The following is an 18,436-nucleotide window of genomic DNA, read 5'->3' on the forward strand; positions in this document are numbered from 1 at the left end:
TTTAGAAACGGTTTTGGACTTTTGGATCTGAAACGGAAAACTGGCCAGAGAGTGACCATTTGAAAATCTTACGACGTCAAAGCGGCCATGTTGGTGTCTCAGGAGTCTAAAATTAGGAAATGAGATATTTTCAAATGGAAAATTGTTTTGTTTGGGAACACCGAACACCAACGTGGCCGCCGTTAAACGCTCCATTAACAACAGGGGGAAACAGAGGTGTTTGCCAAATCTAAATATATAACTATATGCCTAGAATCGGCGCAGGGTAGGGGGCAGCGTCTGTTCTCTGATGGCCTTTTCGTCCGATATTTTACTGCGCCTTTCAATAACATGCCGACTCTAAAATTCAACACTCAACCGACAAATGCGTTTTTCGCTACCGTCATTCATATGTTCGGCGGCTCCTTCCAGCTTCCGAAAACTGCCGAGCGCGTGGTAATCAAATCGTTGAGCACAGTTCAGACAAGGAAACAGTGCTTAGCAGTAGTCGGAAGCTGAGAGCAGCCACCGGACACTTGATTGACGGTAGCGAAAAACGCATTTGTCGGTTTAGCTTTGAATTTTAGAGTGCGCATGTTATTGAAAGGCGCAGTGCACGCTTTATTTCCGAAGCTCAACGCACAACAACACGGATTATACACAACTGTGCAAGACGATGGAGCCGGAAAAGACCCGTGATTTGTTCGATACTCCTTGTACTCAGATGAAAAAGGAAGGAACTATGTTAGCCTTTCAAGGTCTTGTTTACCGATTTCACAGTCACGAATTTGAGTAACTACCATTTCCAAACAAAGGATTTCTCTCATTAATGCGAGGCTAAGGATTTAAGTATTATGGGTGTCATTATGTTGTGTTATTTCGGTGATAAAAGAGCTTGAAGTTCGGGGTCGGGGGCACAGACAATTTCCATAAGCGGGTCTGTAAACGATGCAGTATTGTCAAACATAAACGTACACTAGTGAATAGATGAAATGATCATATAATAGCTGTTATTGCAGTTGAGTCTGCGGTCAAATATTCTTTTGTTTTAAAAGGCATGCAAATGAGGCGAAAGGGTTAATACAAGGCAGAATTGACCCTTTCGCCTCGTTTGTGCGTCAAGTCGCTGATAACTGCAATGACAGCTATTAAACTGCGGAGAAAGATATATATGTTATTTGCCGGCTGGGAGGTCCGTATGGTGAAAAACTGTGACCGAGGTCTTGAAATTTTGGAATTTTCAAGCCCGAGGTCACAGTTTTTCACCATACGGACCGACCGTAAGCCGGCAAATAACATGTTTATTATTTTTTCCTGCAGTAAATTGGTTTTACAGATTACAAATGGGTTTGTTTAGGCAAATCTTGTCATTGAATCGGCTTGCGCGCCGTCTGCTAACGATTTGAAAAAGATCTTGGCAACGAGCGAGTAACTCGGACAGTAGACAAAGAAAGATGCATTAAAAAACAGATTTTTTTCAAGCTACTTTGTGTCAGTTGCATTTATTTGACCAGTTAAGGTCTCCAAAGTTGTTTTTGCGGTGTGAAATTTCGTGCGAAGTTTGAAGTTTCACTACAAAAACAATTTCTGTCAGTCGTTGCTTTTAAAATCACCTCGTCATTTTTCTACCGTAAATTGAATAGCAGAAAGCGAGGAAATTCGTGAAGTGTATTCCACAGAAATCCTTCTAAATACAGTAACGATCAGAGAGGTAAACTCGACTAAAATTGACTCAAATTTTACGGCGAGAGAAACACAGGATTTCGCGCCATTGCAGCGCCAAGCTACAAACAGTTATAAAGCAAACTCTCACAACTTCAAAACACTCGATTGAATTTACTTACAGTGACTTTCCTTGCCATTTTAAAGTGAACAGAGAAACTTGCGTCGACTAATCGTCGATGGATGTGTGAAAAAGGCAAAAGATTGACGATTACCGCTAACTTTTAGGAGAGAAAATTAGGCAGCGGGAAAAAAATTCGGCCCGTGGGCCGTATCGTAAAAAGCTGGACCGGTTACGTGCGTAAGATTAGCCAATCAAATTCGAGGATTTAGGATTCCGGCCCGCTCAGATGCTTGAGAAAAAAAAAATGAAGATATTTTTTTTGATCCTATAAACCTACACTTTTCAAGTTCGTCCTTCGTTATCCGCCAACTCTTACGGTATCAGCCACTGTTCCATTTCGATGTATTACCCCTTTCTCTCTTTTACCTAAGTAACTATTATTTTCGGCTTTTTTTCATGTGGGGATACTGGGACACCTCAAAAACTACCCATACAGTAAATCAGATATAAACCCCTCACATTTTTACCAGATCAGTAATCCCTCCGCCCAATAAATGTCTACATCGGCCGTATTTCTTTGAATCCAAATAAACACAACACAAAAATTATCACGCAAAAAAAGTCAACCAAAGCTTCAAATGTCACCAATTGTAATTCAGATAAGCAAAGTGACATAAATATTCGATTTCTCATAAATGTTTCACAACCAGGATATATAAATAGTTAAACTCAAGAAATTAAACAAATTACGGTGCAGTCACTTTAACAGTCTTGTTATATAAACATACAGCATAACAACTTTCTTGCAAATATATACAAGTGTTCATTAACAGGACGTCTTTCAAAATTTAGCTGAGCGAGAAACTTTCGTCCTGTTTGCACAATGCCGTAACATCTCGTGGAATTAACCTTACGGTTGACAGGTTAATACTAAGGAATGCATTGCAAACAATAACTTGTAATTAATAAACTTGATTAACTGTGAGGTCCTCTTATTATTTGGAACGTTGAGCAGATTTATAAATGCTTACCCCGTTAAATCCACACTTCACGATTATGACGACCCAAGAATGGAAAGCGCTTAGAAATGAAGACTTCGCATTTTTTCCCTAACTATAAAAACATCATACACGATATATCTATGACGTCTTTCATTACAAACCGAAACCTCTGTCAAAAAGAGATTGTTACAAAAACTAGAAATTTCTGAGACAGTTAGGCATACATGTACAAAAGCAGCAAAAATATATCAATTCCTGCAAAGAAATAAGTCGTGCAAAATGGACCTCGTTGCTCATTTCACTCTTCTTGTGATTTATTCCGGTGTGCCGGACACCACATCAGTCACTAAAGACGAGTGATGTTGCCTTCAAATAAAACACATAAAAATACATTAGAACAAGGTTAAATCATAGAGAGTGCCCGAATTAGAATATTTCTAGAATTGTTTTTTTTTGTCACAATATAAAATGTTAAAAGAGGCATCAACTGAAAGCACTGTGCAATAGCTATATTTAAATGGTAAATGGCTTTTCATTCTATTTTATAACTGTTATTCATAGAACTGCTTTTTATTTCGGGTCAAACCTTAGCATGCATCAACCAATCAACTTTACACCAAAGTCCTACTCACCATTGGTGTCGCCAAGAGGCTGCCCGTCAACGGCGCGTTCCTGAAAAAAATGACGCCAAAATAAGCACATGCTTAGCAATACTACGCTTTGAACAAACCTAAAAGTGCTCTCCTAGCTTTGCAAGTGCATGCATTACCCAAGGAAGGGCACAGCTTATTATCCCAGCAGTCTTTCGTTTGGAATGGCGATAAACATACTTTATTTTCTGCTAGAGATAGAGGCTCGACTGAAAACCACATAGCTCAGACCTGAACTTTGCAGTCGCACAAACATAACAAGCCACATACTTACAGTTTTTAATCCATACTGAGTGAAGTAAAAAAAGACAGATTTTTCCTGAAGTTTTCGAAAACTTTAGGTGGCTCTGAACCCCATGTAAGGAATTTTTTTTTTTAACTTTGCCAAAACTTGCATCTTATCCTGCTCATCAAAATTGCTGATAAAAAAGAGTTTCACCCTGCCATTTTTGAACTTTTTCAAATTAAGGGTGTTTCTAGCAGGTCACACTGTTGCTATGGTTATAACTAGTGTCACGAAAATGGTTACAACGTGTACACCGATGATTGGGCAGTTTTTTGATAGCGTGATTGTAACATCAACTGATAAGGAGTGGTTATAATGACCCATCAAAATCTCCATCTTGAAGAGAGCTGAAAACTGTCTTGAGCCACCTTAAGGGTTCATATGGCGAGCAAAGTTAACGCACCTGGTTAGGAGGCTCTTGCACTGTAGGTCCTTCCTCAAGGTATGCCCCACTATTTGTGTGTGCAAGCTCATGTTCAGTTGGTTTAATTCCATTCTTGACATGGGGGAGATTGATCCACTGGCCACTATCCGTAACAACAACAGCAACAGAAAAAAATACTGGTCAATGGACAAGATAAGAAGATTGCCCCTCGTATCACTTCGAGATCATGTTTCGAACTCAAGAGAAAAACGTTAAGCTACTATTATTTAGCCTCAATACCGCCCAGGTTAGCCTTAAAAGCACTCCGGTTAACCCAATTAGGGCAAGGGTTACCTTTCCGTTTTTTTAACCTTTTATTTGAACGAGAGGGTAAACCTCTGTCAGATTAAGGAGAAAATAAAACTAAAACCCACAGAAAGCTACAAATCTTAGAAAAGAGAGAATAAAATTTAATGAAAAAAGGTGCAAAAATTTACCTAGACACGAAATTCTACTTCGAACTTGAAGATCTAACTCGGCTTGAAACTCGAACTCAAAATTGTACCTTGCAGTCATAAATTTAATATACTCATGGATATGAAGACTGAAGTCTCAAACATTGCTGAAGCTAGATGTAAAAAATGTGGCATTACAAGACTATAATCCTACAATTCATTTATCTGTACAGACATTGTTAAGAAAAATCACAGACCGTTCATTCTTGGACATCGCTCTGAACCTTTCTCCGTTCTGTACCCCTGCCTTTACAATGGTGACACTAAATAGACTTGGGTTAGTCCAGTTTAGTTTCAACGTAAAAAGTTGAATCACTTTCGTTTACAGGCTTGCTTTCAATGTCGTGTCTCATTATGGGGAGTTCAAGAACATGGAAATTCAAACGTTTACCACTTGAAATAAGCCCAATGGATCTACAAGCCCCGTTAAGAAGAAGAGGGCGTGGCAAAATAAATAGTGTCCGGCAATGTTTTACGTTTTTTGCACTTTATAATTGAATACAATGTCAAATACTTACGTGTTGTCTTCATATCCCTGTAAAACGTCTGGGGACGAAAACGGCGAGAATATTAGAATAAACCGAGACCAATACAGTGGTGAACATATCTGTCCCAGATTAAAATTCACCAAGGAAACGTTCAATCACGAGAGGTTTAAAATACTCCTAAGACAACTGGCCATTATGGTGAATATCCACTATTTAAAATCACGTTGGTGCCTCAAGACACATTCTGAACTTGTTCACAGCTTAAAAGACCATGCACTTTTCGGGAAAGGCACAGTGACGTCATCAACGGAGCATTCCAGAAATTTCAGGAAGACTGAGTATTAGCTTTTGGTATTGAGGAAAAAAATCGTCAATCGGTTCCAAAGGCAATAACATCATCGACCAGTCATAGGAAACAGGTTTCCCAAAGGAAACCAAAAATCCTAGCTCCCGTAAACCCTAGTGTCCAATCTACAGAGACGAATTCATGTCAGCAGGGACTTGCCTCCTCGAGCTCCATTCCTTCTGGCTATAGTGAGTGAGTGTTTCGCAACAATCAAACAGAAAACGGCTCCACATTACAGCGCATTTACTATATGAGGGCCCCTTCGTTGTTATGTGGCAACACATATATCAGATGAATAATATGCGTGATCTGCGAGTGACAGATTTTAAAAGAAAGAAACTTTTACTATTGGTCAGTTCACTCTTTGTTACTACCTAAGTTGTTACGAATGTGAAGAACTGGCCTCTCACTTTGCCTTGAACTGTCTGCTGTGTAGGAAAGCTAAGGTCTGTTAATACGTTAACTAGCCTTCTACCATAGACAAAGGCATAAAGCAAGCAACTATTTGTTCCTGGTAAGGTTTTTCTATTACATGTTCTAGTGAACTATTCTACCTTTTTTTGCCTTCCGATTGTCGTGTACACAGCAATGAATCATAGCGCAGACCAACACCAGGAAAATGAGTCCACCAATGGCTCCAATCAAAGCTATCATCCATGAAGCCACCTTTACACTCCGCGCGGCTACAGACGGAGCACTAACTGTAGTTGTAATAGTTGGAGCTGGGGTAGCTAAACGGAGGATAAAAAAGAAACCAGGTCAGGAACAGTTACGTCTGTTGTGTTACGCAATTGTGGTTTTCCATTGTGACAGGGAATTACCAGAGCATCAGGTCTCTTCATACTCAGCCGTAATAACGCACGACTCAAAGGCTTTCATCTGGGCCAAACGATTTCTACCTTTTTTCTTTTTCTTTAAGTATTAGGTGTCCCCGATTAGTCGGCTCCCTGCAGGGACAGCCGGCTAGTAGCTACAATACACAAATAAAAGCTGTGTTTGTTGTTAGTGTTTGTTGTTCAGCCCATCAATCCATCAAGAGTAAAGGCAAAAATTATCCCACATATCTATTAAAAACACGGGACATTATAGGCTAACACTCGTCTCCATATTTCATTTTGACATTCCCCTTTCACTTACGATTACATGAACAGAATCTCGCTTAAGACTTAGTTATATTTAATATAAACCTTTTTTTTTCTTATACAACTTGTTTTACTCAAAGAAACAGACCCATATCATGTAGGTGGATAGTGTGAGTAGAACTAACCGGAGTGGAACCAGAATGGAACTAAACCGCAAGCAAACATCACTATAATTTCAGTGAGGCGTCATTGCCATTTTGAAATATGGCTCCTTTGCGTGACATCTCTTTAGTGTCACTAATTGCCTTATACGGCGACAATGTCATTTTGATATATATGGAGGCGAGTACTAAAAGGCATTTCACGTTACTATATGTAAGAAGAAGAACAACAGAGGGAGAATTTTGTTGTGTTCTTAACTTATCCGTTCTATAGCGTGGAGTTACTACAACCGGATGGGGTGCTAGGTTACCTCAGGTTATCTTTTACCAGTTTTTTTCCCTTGCTGCCCCATATAAATGGTATATACAAAATGGCATCACGACTCACTTGGAAGAATGAGACGGAGAGAGTCCCTTGCTACGGATAATGAACTTATAGTGCCATTGTCAGAAACAGAGGTTTCCAAGATCTTAACCAAATTTTCAATAGTCTTATTCCCTTTGAGGAAAACCAAAGTGAAGTTGATCACAACGCTTCCATTCCTGTCAAAACAATAAAACAAAACTTGTTAGTCAAAGGTTACTGCGCCATTGTGGATTTCATATCAAAACGTTTCAAGCTTCTCTGATTGGTTAAAACGCATTATTCTCTGATTTGACACTAGCTACAAGTAAACAAAGCACCAAAGTCACTCTCGAGTCTTGATAATCAGCCCTTTTGAATGTATTTCTTTACGGCGCCGCTTTCATTTTTTTTACGTCACACGGTTACCCCTATTGTCTAAAAATAGCAGGTCTTTTATGTGTTTAATTTTCCGGTGAATTAAATTGTCTATAATTTCAATTCTTTAAAACAAGATGAATCTCCAGTTTTACTTTGAAAAGGGGAAACAAAAAGCAAAACAAAACAAAAAAAGAGGCAAAATTGGTGGTGATCACCGAATCCCTCTTGAGGAAACGTCATTTATTTACAAATCTAACATGCTTCCAATTCCACCGCAGGTTTTGCGCGTTTCAAAATAGCTGTTATTGAAGTTATCAGCGGTTTGACATACAAACGAGACGAAAGGGTCAATTTTGCTTTGTATCGCTTTTTATTATATGGCTGTGTCTCACAAGGACTGGGAACTACCGAATTCAAGAATTTGATTGGCTGAAATCGATATTGAAAGCGGCCTAGATTTTCCCATCTAGACCGGCATCTAGACCGGCATCTAGACCGCTAATGTTTTGCGGTGAAAAAGTTGCAAACTTTAATGCAAAAATGTTGACTATGTTCTTCTAACAATATTTATTTATGGCAATGCCAAAAAGTCTGATAAGAAAAGAAAAGAAAAGAAAAGTGAAGAGGACGAGCAGACTTTGGCAGAATTAAGTTCAGCTCATTGCCGTTTGCAAGCAAAATGTCGGCTAGTACAAACCAGTTACACAAAACGAATTAAATTTCGCTTGCTTGCCATATAATAAACATCTTATTAACCGAGCTTAGTCGGTCTGTATGGGAGAATCTTGACCGCGGTCGTGTGTACAGACCTCACTACGTTCGGTCTGTAGTCACGACCTAGGTCAAGATTCTCCCATACAGACCTCCTGCTCGGTTAATAAGAGCTAAGTATTGACCCGTTCGCCTCGTTTGTATGCCTTTTTAAACAAAGGAATATTTGACCGCAGGCTGAACTGCAATAAGAGCTATTAACAAGGAACTGCTACCAATTTGCCTGCATGCATAACACAGTTGAGACGAAAAGTTACAAATAAAAAACTGCCACTCTTACAGGATGCCGTCAACCTTGACATGTCCAAACTGGATTACATCTTTGTACAATTCAGTCACCTGCGAATTAAAAAAAAAACTAAAAAATTAAAAAAAAAAAAAAAAAAAGAGGAAAAAGAAGAGGGGAAAAACCAGCCTTGCACTATTTTTGTTCTCTCCACGAGTGTGTTTCAACTATTGACACAATGGTGTTTAATTTTGGTACAATTAAGCTGCTGCTAGCGATTCATTCCAAGAATCTCTGGGTCAGCTTGGCTAAAATTGTACTGCTTCATCGACTACACCTGAAAAGGACAGATACAAATCCAAGAAATACCAGTCACCCTGTGAGGAGAACATGCCACTCATTAAGAAAACATTCACTTTAACAGGAAAGAAACGCCAACTGCAGAAATAAAATGGGCCAAAAGACAAGAGAAATTGTTACAGGAGTTGGAACATGAATAAATTTCAAAGCGTTGTAGAAACATGCCACTGTGTTGCACGTTCGTGTTCAAAAATGACAACAACAAAAAACTTTCTTCTACTCCTGCATAATTAACATTTTCAATATGTAATGACAAAGCGAGGTTTGGTTATTACTTTTGCCTCCTGTGTCATCACAATACTGTGGATATTACTGTGCTGTGCCTGAGGAAGAGAAACAAGACTTTGAGAGAGCAAAATACTTACACTAGTTTTAAAAAGATCACTAAGCTCTTTGAACCTCTTACTGCTGTGGTTCTTGTAGTCTGGGTGATACTGGACCTGTTTCAGTTTTACTTCACCTCTTACATTTTCACTTTGCTGTGGAACTACAGCGAAAAACAGAAGCAGCTACGTTACCAACACAACTCAAATACACAACGCAAAGTTGTATCTGCTTGCCAGAAGTGACTGGATATGAGACCAAGGTTGGGCATGCTGTGCTATGAATCTTCACATCGACACATGCACCAATACCTCAACAGTTAAACAACCTTTATTGAATGATCATCCTTAAGACTGAGTAAGTGTCTGCTTGATACAAAACAGGTCTGACAAAACTTAACTCAAACATACTTGGAAACCTGAATGCAATGTTTTACATACGTTTTGTTTTTTTTCCTATTTTCTATTGCAGTTTGACACTCACTAAAGCGTGTCTGTTTCCAAAAGAAAGGGTACCTTCTTCCAGTTCCAAAAACAAAAGGTTTTCCTAGCTAGAGTTGGCTATATTGGATGAATGTGATTTTTGCAATTGCCCGCTGAATGCATTGTAGGCTGTCCACAGTACGGACTATGACTTGCAATTACTTTTTGAAGCACAATGATGGTAAATCACAGTATCGTAACCAGTCTGCACCAGATGAAGCGCTCCAAATCAAGCACCAATTATTCGGTAATCAAATCATTGAATCACTGAACATTTAACTCCTGTCAAGTACATGTATACGATGTATGTACAGTTTCAACGGTAGTATGAAAATATATATGTACTTCCGTCTTGGAGTTTCCCCGAATACAAGTTTGACCATAATTTGCATTTTTTTAAACATACCGTTTAAAAAAACATACCGTCATACATATTTAACCTCCAGGCTCAATATTTGTACCTTATTCTAGTGTGTGTGTGTGTTTGTGTGTTAGTTGTATATATACAAAAACATTGTTTGTAAAATACAAGAGCGAATAAAGGAATATAATATATAGTGGATAACGGCATCGTAACAGTCTGAACATGAAATTGTTATCCTGTAGCAACGAAGGTTATATTGTCAAAAAGACTTACTCGGCTCATCGCAGTTTGTTCCTTCATAACCAAAATCACAGCTACAGTTGTAGGCAGGGGTCTTCAAGTCTCTACAGCTTCCTTTCAAGCAGGGATTACTAGAACAAGGTCTTACTGTGAAAAACAAATGATAAGTTTATGTCCTAACAGTTAACAGAAAACTTGGTCAGTACCTGCTTACCACGTCTATGTTTATTTTCTTTTACCCCAGTTTGGGTCATCACTCCCATGCTATGAAAAGAAACCCTTTGGAAGGTTTGTTTTCAAAACAGATGTTCAACAAAATTTAAAGCAGTCAGTCGAATGCTCATCGCACATTGAACTGTGCAACATTTTGTGACCACTTACAAACTTTCCAACATTTTTTTTTTGATGTGGTTACTCTTATGAGTTGAAATGAACTTGACGTAAATTTCTGTCCTTATCTCTTCATCACATTTGCCTAGCCCAATAGTTCTCTGCGTTATTTACTTCATGTTTGAAAGTTCTCCCTATAATTCTGGTAACATCTTTTTGTTTACCAGATCGTGAAAGCATGTCAATGACTAAATCTTGCAGAGTCAAACAGAAGTAAGACTTGCCTAAAACTGTGACAGTTGCATTGGCAGCCGTTGGTGGCTGTACCCCATTATCAGCAGTGCAAGTGTAAGTCTTAACATACGCCAAACTGGAGCTGTTGATGACAAGTGTCTTGTCATTGCCAACTGTGCCATTCTCTCCCACAGCAGAGTATGAGATATTTGGAGCAGGGTTTCCAGTAGCGTTACAGAACAGAGCCACGGGCTCCCCAACCCAAATGACTTGGTCCACTGGACGGGTAACTATCTCTGAAGGATCTGATAACAATAAGGACACAACAATAAATTCAGCAATATCATCCTCTAAGTTCGGTTTGTAGGTTGCACACCAGTTGACAAAATTACAGTGAATATTCAATGTTTTCTGTAAAGTATGATGAAGTCTTGAAAAAAAAGCACACAAAAAAATAACTCTAAAATAAGAACAAACAAAAACAATGAAATTAAACGTGCAAGGAAATGTATTAAAGGAACAGAGACTGTTAATGATAAAATAAATTAATTACATATACCATAGAAAGTGTGACAAGACAAGACAATTGAGTGTACTAAAACCAGAACCAAAGTAATCCCTCTAGCCAATTAGAAAAGACGCAGACAATAAAGTAAACCATTAAAACTAGAAGTACATGTAATTAGATGAAGCTGACGCAAAGTGCGCGAAAACGTGTGATTGGATGGAAAAGTGGCGCGACGTTTTTAAGCCAGTCGTGTAACGTAGTAGTGCAAAACTTATAACTTTTCGACACTAGAATAAAAACCGCTCTCAAAAGAGCGGTTTACAATTGAGTGTCGTAAAACCAAAACAAAACCAATTACATACCAATTAGACTACTCAGCCAAATTCAAACCGTAGTAAAACCAAAACCAAAACCAAAGTAATTGTCTAATTACTTTCTTATTTAGTTTCTATTGTAGTTTTTAGCTCATTTGACATTATTATACCTTTTAGTTTTCAGTTGCTTTATAGCTCACTTTTGTAATGCGCAGGTGATCACATATTCATGTAACCTGCGCAATATAAATCTAAATTATTATTATTATTATTATTATTATTATTATTATTACTATTATTATTATATGTATACCCACTTTTATAGCTACTTAATATATTGTAAAAACATACAATCAAGATAAATAGTATTAATTCAGTGACCAAAACTAAACTTCACTACCACGAATTGCAAGCAGAAGTGGAGACTATTTCTCTCATATGACGTAAAAAACCTTTTCAACAAGAGAATTTATTCAGTAGGCCACAGGACAATAATATTGCCAGTATGCAAGATTCTTTCTTCAATCACATTACAAGCCAAACCACGACTTCACATGATTTGCCTCATATGGGGTCCCTATATACTCACACAACACATCAACAGCAACATTTGACGATGCATTTTTCCCAATCCCATTCCAAGCATAACACTGGAAGAGACCAGAATCAGCTCTTGTGACATTTGGTAACGTAACTGAGGCATTCTTTGCTAACACTGAATTATCACTTCCTCTGATCCATGATACATCTGGTGGTGGATTACCAGTGACGTGGCAAACAAGTGACAAATGATTACCCTCAACCACTGGGCTTATTGATTTAATTAAAACCTCTGGAGAATCTGAGAAAGAAAGAAAGACAGACGTCTCATATAAATATTATGCAAGTTGAAAACGAAGAAAAACTATACTTAGATGATTCATATAATCTGAGATCTGAGAACTTCAATGGCCAATACTATCAACCTCACTTGATTTTCACAGTGTAAAAATAAGGATACGTTCGATTGGGGTATGCAAATAGTAATTGTTGATTATTTTAAAATGATTACGAAGAAATGATTTATAATGGTAATAAAACCGAGTGGAGTCCAATTCGGTCGGTAATCATACGAGTGAGTAACAATCTGAGCGATCTATAGCCATAAAGAACTACCGACTTAAAATCCACGAAGGAAAGTAGAAGCCTCTCATTAATTAGAGACAGTTATTTGTATATTTTTTTAGTTGTATATTTATTGTATAGACACTTTTTTCTGTATTGTTAGAGAACTTATGTAGTATTGTAAGCCTCGTAAACCTTATTCATTTATTTCCGTTTCGGGTGTTAAGTTTAAGTAGTGTAGTAGTGTGAAGTAGTGTAGTATACAATGTGGATGTACAAGTAAGTATGTAAAGTAATTAAGTAACTTACTATGTAGTGTAGTAGTGTGTAGTAGTGTAATATACAATGTAGGTGTAGAGTCAAGTAGTATGTAATGTAAGCAAGTACTATTCAGTACGCGTGTACAAGTTCCTGTTTTTCAAATGTAACGAAATGAATGTAATGTAATTATAAAAATAAAGGATAATAAAAAATAAAGGATAATAAAAAATAAAATAAATAAATAAATAAATAAAAAATAAACAGTACAACGTGTAGAGTTAACTGCTTGGCGCCCCAGGTCCCAGGACTCAGTTAAGTTTTAGGTTGGCCATGTTTGTTTACCAAACACTTCCAGCGATGTCCAATCTATCCCTTGCTTTATATTTCTTGTTATGTGATTATCCTCGTCTTTCTTAGCTGAAGAATTAAAACTATCGTTCATCGAGAAGAGTTTTTCTTCACAATGTAAGTTAACAGAAAAACAACTTCCAGAAAGCATATAATTATAGTGGCTCAACAAAAAGTTGCCGAAAGAATGTCAAAGCAAAATAGAGGGTTTTAACTTAAGAAGAATTCTGAAATACACTGTATCTGATTGACCTCTCATCCCATGAGAGAACAACACCAGAACAAAGTTGAACGTTGCTGAAAACAACTTCAAGGCAAGTTGCTTGAGTTGTTACCAATTTACCACTATGTTTATGGCTATGTAAACAAGAATAGTGTGGAGGCAATTAGCACTGCAAGCAATATCTTACAAACTCAAACATTTCAATTACTTTTTCCTGCATCATTTATTTTGGTTAGTTTTACAAGGAGATTGCAGTTGTAAAGCAGCTCCATTGCAAGTAGCTATAAAAATTTAAAGTCCATGAATGGATCTGAGGATTACATGGAATTCCACGAATTTGCCAAATACGTGTAATCGTGTACAATATTCCATACTTGTCTGGAACATGCAGATGATGATAAAATGTAATAATTGTTATTTCCAGAGTTGACTGAAAGAACATCTTGGTTTTTATAACATAACTAGTCTATAGGAACTACAGCTCTCTACCTCCCAATATTTATCAATTGAATAATCATTAGATCATTCATTCTTGAAAGTGTCATGGAGTCTGTGTCCCCATTGCCAGAAGTTCTCTAATATTCCCCCTTTCCTTTCACAAATTCCCTTTTAATTCCATAATCAAGAGATTTGCATTAAATACTTACAGTGAACAGTGACATTGACTGTGTCTGTGGCAGATGTTTCCACTCCATTACTGGCTGTACACTGATACTGGATCATGTTATCAGGTGTCCCAGGTCTGCTTACATTCACAATGGTGAGCGATGAATTGTGAGAAACAACTTTTGAGCTGCCAATCTGAGTCCAGAGAATAGATGGAGCAGGAACACCACTGATATTGCAAATTAAGGTGATGTTTCCACCTTCAATGACTGTGACAGTTTGAGGAACTACCTCAGCAAATGGAGCCACTGGAAATAAGCACATTTTATCATGTAACATGCATTCAATAATGGTAAGAAAGAAATGTACTTGTAAATATGCAGATACAGATGTTTCCTTCTATCATTGAATACATGTGTACATTGTAAATGGTACCGAAAAATGCAATACATAGATCACTTAATTACTAGTAATTTCAGATTGTGGGATGATAGTTACGGTAGTCTACTGCATCATCCTCCAACGTTTACTTACAGGCATAAACTGACAAGCAAAGAAGCTCATTAAACTTAGAAACCTTTGGCCATTCTTGATACCAACATTAGGGTTGTCAAAAATAGCTGGGCTTCCAGCAAAAACCATAACATTGTATAATTATTTTCGCCATCATCTCTGGCAGGCACTTTCCTGGGTAGTGTTCTGATTTTTTGGAAATCTCCAGCAATACATTCTACTATTTGGAAAAAGAAACCTTTGTGGCAACCCTGAATATACATGCATACTGTGGGATGTACAAAATAAATCAGTTGTTTGCCTCAACTACATGTATAGTGCTTTCTGACATAATGACATACAACATTTTACAGATTCTCTCCTTAAACAATGGACAGGATGTGTGCTTACACTTACCAACAGCAGTGATACTGACAGTAGCATTGTCTCCTGTGCCATCTGTGTTGATAGGAACACAAGTGTACACTCCATCTGCTATTACAGTGGTGTTAAACACACCTGAACTGCTGTTACCAATGAGATTGTCATTTAAGTAGAAGTCATAAATGTGAGCATCAGGGTTGGCATCTGTTGAGCATTCTATTGACACAGTGGCATCACGCAGCACTGTAGTGTTCTGAGGAAGTGTAGTAATTATCGTTGAAGCTGGGGAATCTGTTGTATACAAAATAAACAGACTTGTCTAATGATTTATATTGGTTAAAGATACAGACCTGTTTCAGTCAATGTATCAGTATACCCCAAAACTGACCATTTTTCACAAAAATTGTTTTTCACTTTTTCAGATATTATATATCCGTAATTTTAAAAAAAATCTCTACGAAAAAAATACCTCTAACTGATAGCTGTCAGTGGGTTGTCACGAGAAGTACATTTAAAAGTTGCGTGACAGATTGTCGCGTGGTACGATTGTCAAACGTTTGTGTTTGGTAGTTGCGAGCTGTCCTGAGTGATCTCTGTTTATAGATTGTTGATTTGAGCTTAAATATGTCGTCGAAGAAACGCAAAAATTCGTGTCATTTGCAAGTGCGAAGAAAGCACTACAGAGGAGAAAGCCCAGGCAGAAAGGTTTAAAAAACATTCGAGCAGAATTGGACTGATGCGTTAGCTGGCTGGTGACAAAGTTTCCTGCTTCTAGCAGGAGAGGTAATGCTTGCACTGCACAAGGATGATATTTGACATTCTCTATGCATTACTTCCTAAGCACTTTCACCGTTTGAAGCAGTAGCGGTTACATCCCAAATCAATTGGTATCTCGTTGGTATCTCGTCTCCCTATTATCATTATTTTTACTGTTTAGGAGTGCACTCTTTCATTGCCTACAGCATCTCTAAGCTAAGGCGTTTTAAAAATCGTAAAGAAGAAACACGAACAAAAATTATTTTCTAACTAACCTGGGCGCACAAGCGGTGAAACTCAGATCTTCCAAAGGATATTTCCCACCCCAGGCACCATTTGGGACCGTTTTGTAACTGATGCCAGCTCTATTGATAAAGTAAAATGAGCCTTCACTTTATCGATCAAGGTGTCGTTATTGTCACACGTTTTGTGTAATTATCTCATTACACCGGAAGAATACCCTAAAGTATATTTTCCTTTGTATCTCGAAAGAAAAATTTCAGTGAGTGAAGCACACCTTTTGCATTCATTTCTGGGTAGTTTCTAACGTTTTTTCCCTGAAATTTGGAGAGATTGTTGCCAGATAATCAGGCAAAAAATGGTGTCGGGGAATTTTTAGTTTTTATTTCTTTCAAAAGTTATGACTATTTTAGTGAAGAGAATGCATGTTTTATCAACTCTCAAAGTTTAACTGTGTGTCAAAAACAAACCACACAAGTAATCCAAACGTCCTGACAATATTTTTAGAGAAAGGTGTCGAGAAGACATAGCAATATTGATCGTGTCTTCTCGCTCAAATCGGACCGGAAACAAACTTGATTAGTGAACCTCTGTACTTTGGGAAATAGAGCGCTATATTCAGAAAACCTTTATTTTTTATTTTAAATATACCTGTGTAATCACAGTTCTTAAGCTTTCAGAAGTTACATACTTCACTGAGGTTTGCGTCAAATGTCTGACCGTAAAGCGGCGCCAACGAATGATGGTCATTTGGGGTATTCTGATACCTTTAACTTAGCTACTAGCTACGGTACATATGTCAAAGGCGCTCGTGAAACACCTGACAGACAGGGTTTTCCTGGGAGAATCTAAGATAGGTTTCTTGATCTCATATCCCACAGATAATTGACATCCAAAGAAACAAAAATCCAATTAGCCACGACAACCTAGTATACATGTACATCGATCCCACTGCAAATTTGAAGTAAAAGGTAATTGATAATAACTCAGCTTATTTTTAGCTGTTATTAACCGAGCAGGAGGTCTGTATGGGAGAATCTAGACCGGCACACCTCGGTCGTGTGTACAGACCTCACTGTGTTCGGTCTGTACTCACGACCTCGGTCAAGATTCTCCCATACAGACCTCCTGCTCGGGTAATAAGATGTTTATTATATGGCAAAAAAGAAAAATTTACATCGTTTAATGAAACTGGTTTGCTGACATTTTGCTTGCAAACGGAGATGAGCTTAACTTAAACCTGCCGAAATTTGCTCGTCCTCTTTACTTTTTTTTTGTCATCAGGCTTTTCGGCACTTCCATAAATGACTGAGAAGAAAATAAAAGAAAACAGTGAACATTTTTGTATTTTAGTTTGCTACTTTTTCAACGCAAAACGAAACCGGTCTAGATGCCGGTCTAGATGGGAAAATCTAGACCGCGGTCAATATCGATTTCAGCCAATCAAATTCGTGAATTCGGTAGTTCCGAGTCCTTGTGAGACACAGCTATACAATAAAAATAAATAATAAATCATTCATCAATAATATAATGGGCAGTACAAGGTGGAAACAACAGTGAACACATCTGAAGTGAAGACTGGAAGTAAAGAACATTTGAATGATGCAGCTTCTAAACATAAAGTGTCTATTGTAAAAAAAAAATTAACACTTCACATTAAAGCTACCTGTAGCATGGGCTTACGTAATCAATTGTTTATTGATCAATTTTAACATGCACAAAATAGGTACGTTTGAAATATTACTGCATTGATAGTGGTTACAAATGGTGGTCTACAATTCTTACAACGAAGACCACTGAGCAAATCCACACTTTCCAATCCTTACCCAAAGAAACTAAAGAATCATGAAACTTAAAACCCCTGTTTAAGATTTGATCTAATCAATTCACAAAGAGGGTTACTGTTTGGATTTGTAATTCAACTGCGAAGACATGCACGCTCAGCAATGGTAAATTCCAAATGGACATGTGAAATTTACTTACAGTGAACATCAACAGTACAATTGGCAGTATAATTGTTGCCAATTCCATTCCATGCCATACACTTGAATATTCCTGACAGACTTCTGTTGATAGCTGATATAACATGAACACTGTCTTTCACCAGAACCTCTCCAGACCTTATCCAGGCTACTTCAGGTGGAGGATTACCAGTTGCATTACAGTATAGCGTCACATTTTCACCTTCACTAACATGACTAGGACAACTTTGTATTGCAGACTTTGGTGGGACTGTAAAAACATTGATTATTTTAAAAATCATCAACATTGGTACAGTGTATCATAAACATTGGTTTTTGAATTTCTAGCTTTCTGATTGGCTCACAAACTCAGTAGCAGGTAAAAGCAGGACTTTAATCTTAAAAAAGCATGGTGAAAAAAAACTTAAAACAAAGTATCACAACTAACTATGCTAAGAAATACACAAACTTTGATTTAGAACGAAAATGACTGAATACAGCACCAACAGCAGAAAACAATTTATGG

At 37.6% G+C, this 18,436-nt stretch overlaps 1 protein-coding gene across 4 annotated transcripts in view; it reads right to left on the reverse strand.

The window, feature by feature from the left end:
* Positions 1–3: 3 nt before the first annotated feature.
* LOC145492243 (hemicentin-1-like) overlaps positions 4–18,436 on the reverse strand; it is a 49,603-nt gene continuing 31,170 nt past the window's right edge. For 2 of the 4 annotated variants that reach the window (XM_081471610.1, XM_081471607.1), the window contains 14 exons: positions 17,933–18,181; positions 14,987–15,244; positions 14,119–14,385; positions 12,125–12,376; positions 10,764–11,018; positions 10,183–10,296; positions 9,105–9,226; positions 8,434–8,492; positions 7,047–7,201; positions 5,970–6,146; positions 5,100–5,127; positions 4,106–4,229; positions 3,399–3,438; positions 4–3,132 (listed from right to left, as the gene is read on the reverse strand). In XM_081471610.1, the coding sequence (XP_081327736.1) occupies positions 3,113–3,132; positions 3,399–3,438; positions 4,106–4,229; positions 5,100–5,127; positions 5,970–6,146; positions 7,047–7,201; positions 8,434–8,492; positions 9,105–9,226; positions 10,183–10,296; positions 10,764–11,018; positions 12,125–12,376; positions 14,119–14,385; positions 14,987–15,244; positions 17,933–18,181 (2,120 nt within the window). In that variant the 3' untranslated portion in view covers positions 4–3,112. Of the gene's footprint in view, positions 3,133–3,398; positions 3,439–4,105; positions 4,845–5,099; positions 5,128–5,969; positions 6,147–7,046; positions 7,202–8,433; positions 8,493–9,104; positions 9,227–10,182; positions 10,297–10,763; positions 11,019–12,124; positions 12,377–14,118; positions 14,386–14,986; positions 15,245–17,932; positions 18,182–18,436 lie in introns of those variants that run through there. The other 2 variants (XM_081471609.1, XM_081471608.1) reach the window with 2 other exon arrangements.

Source organism: Orbicella franksi, chromosome 7, assembly GCF_964199315.1.
Source record: "Orbicella franksi chromosome 7, jaOrbFran1.1, whole genome shotgun sequence".
NCBI lineage: Eukaryota > Metazoa > Cnidaria > Anthozoa > Scleractinia > Merulinidae > Orbicella > Orbicella franksi.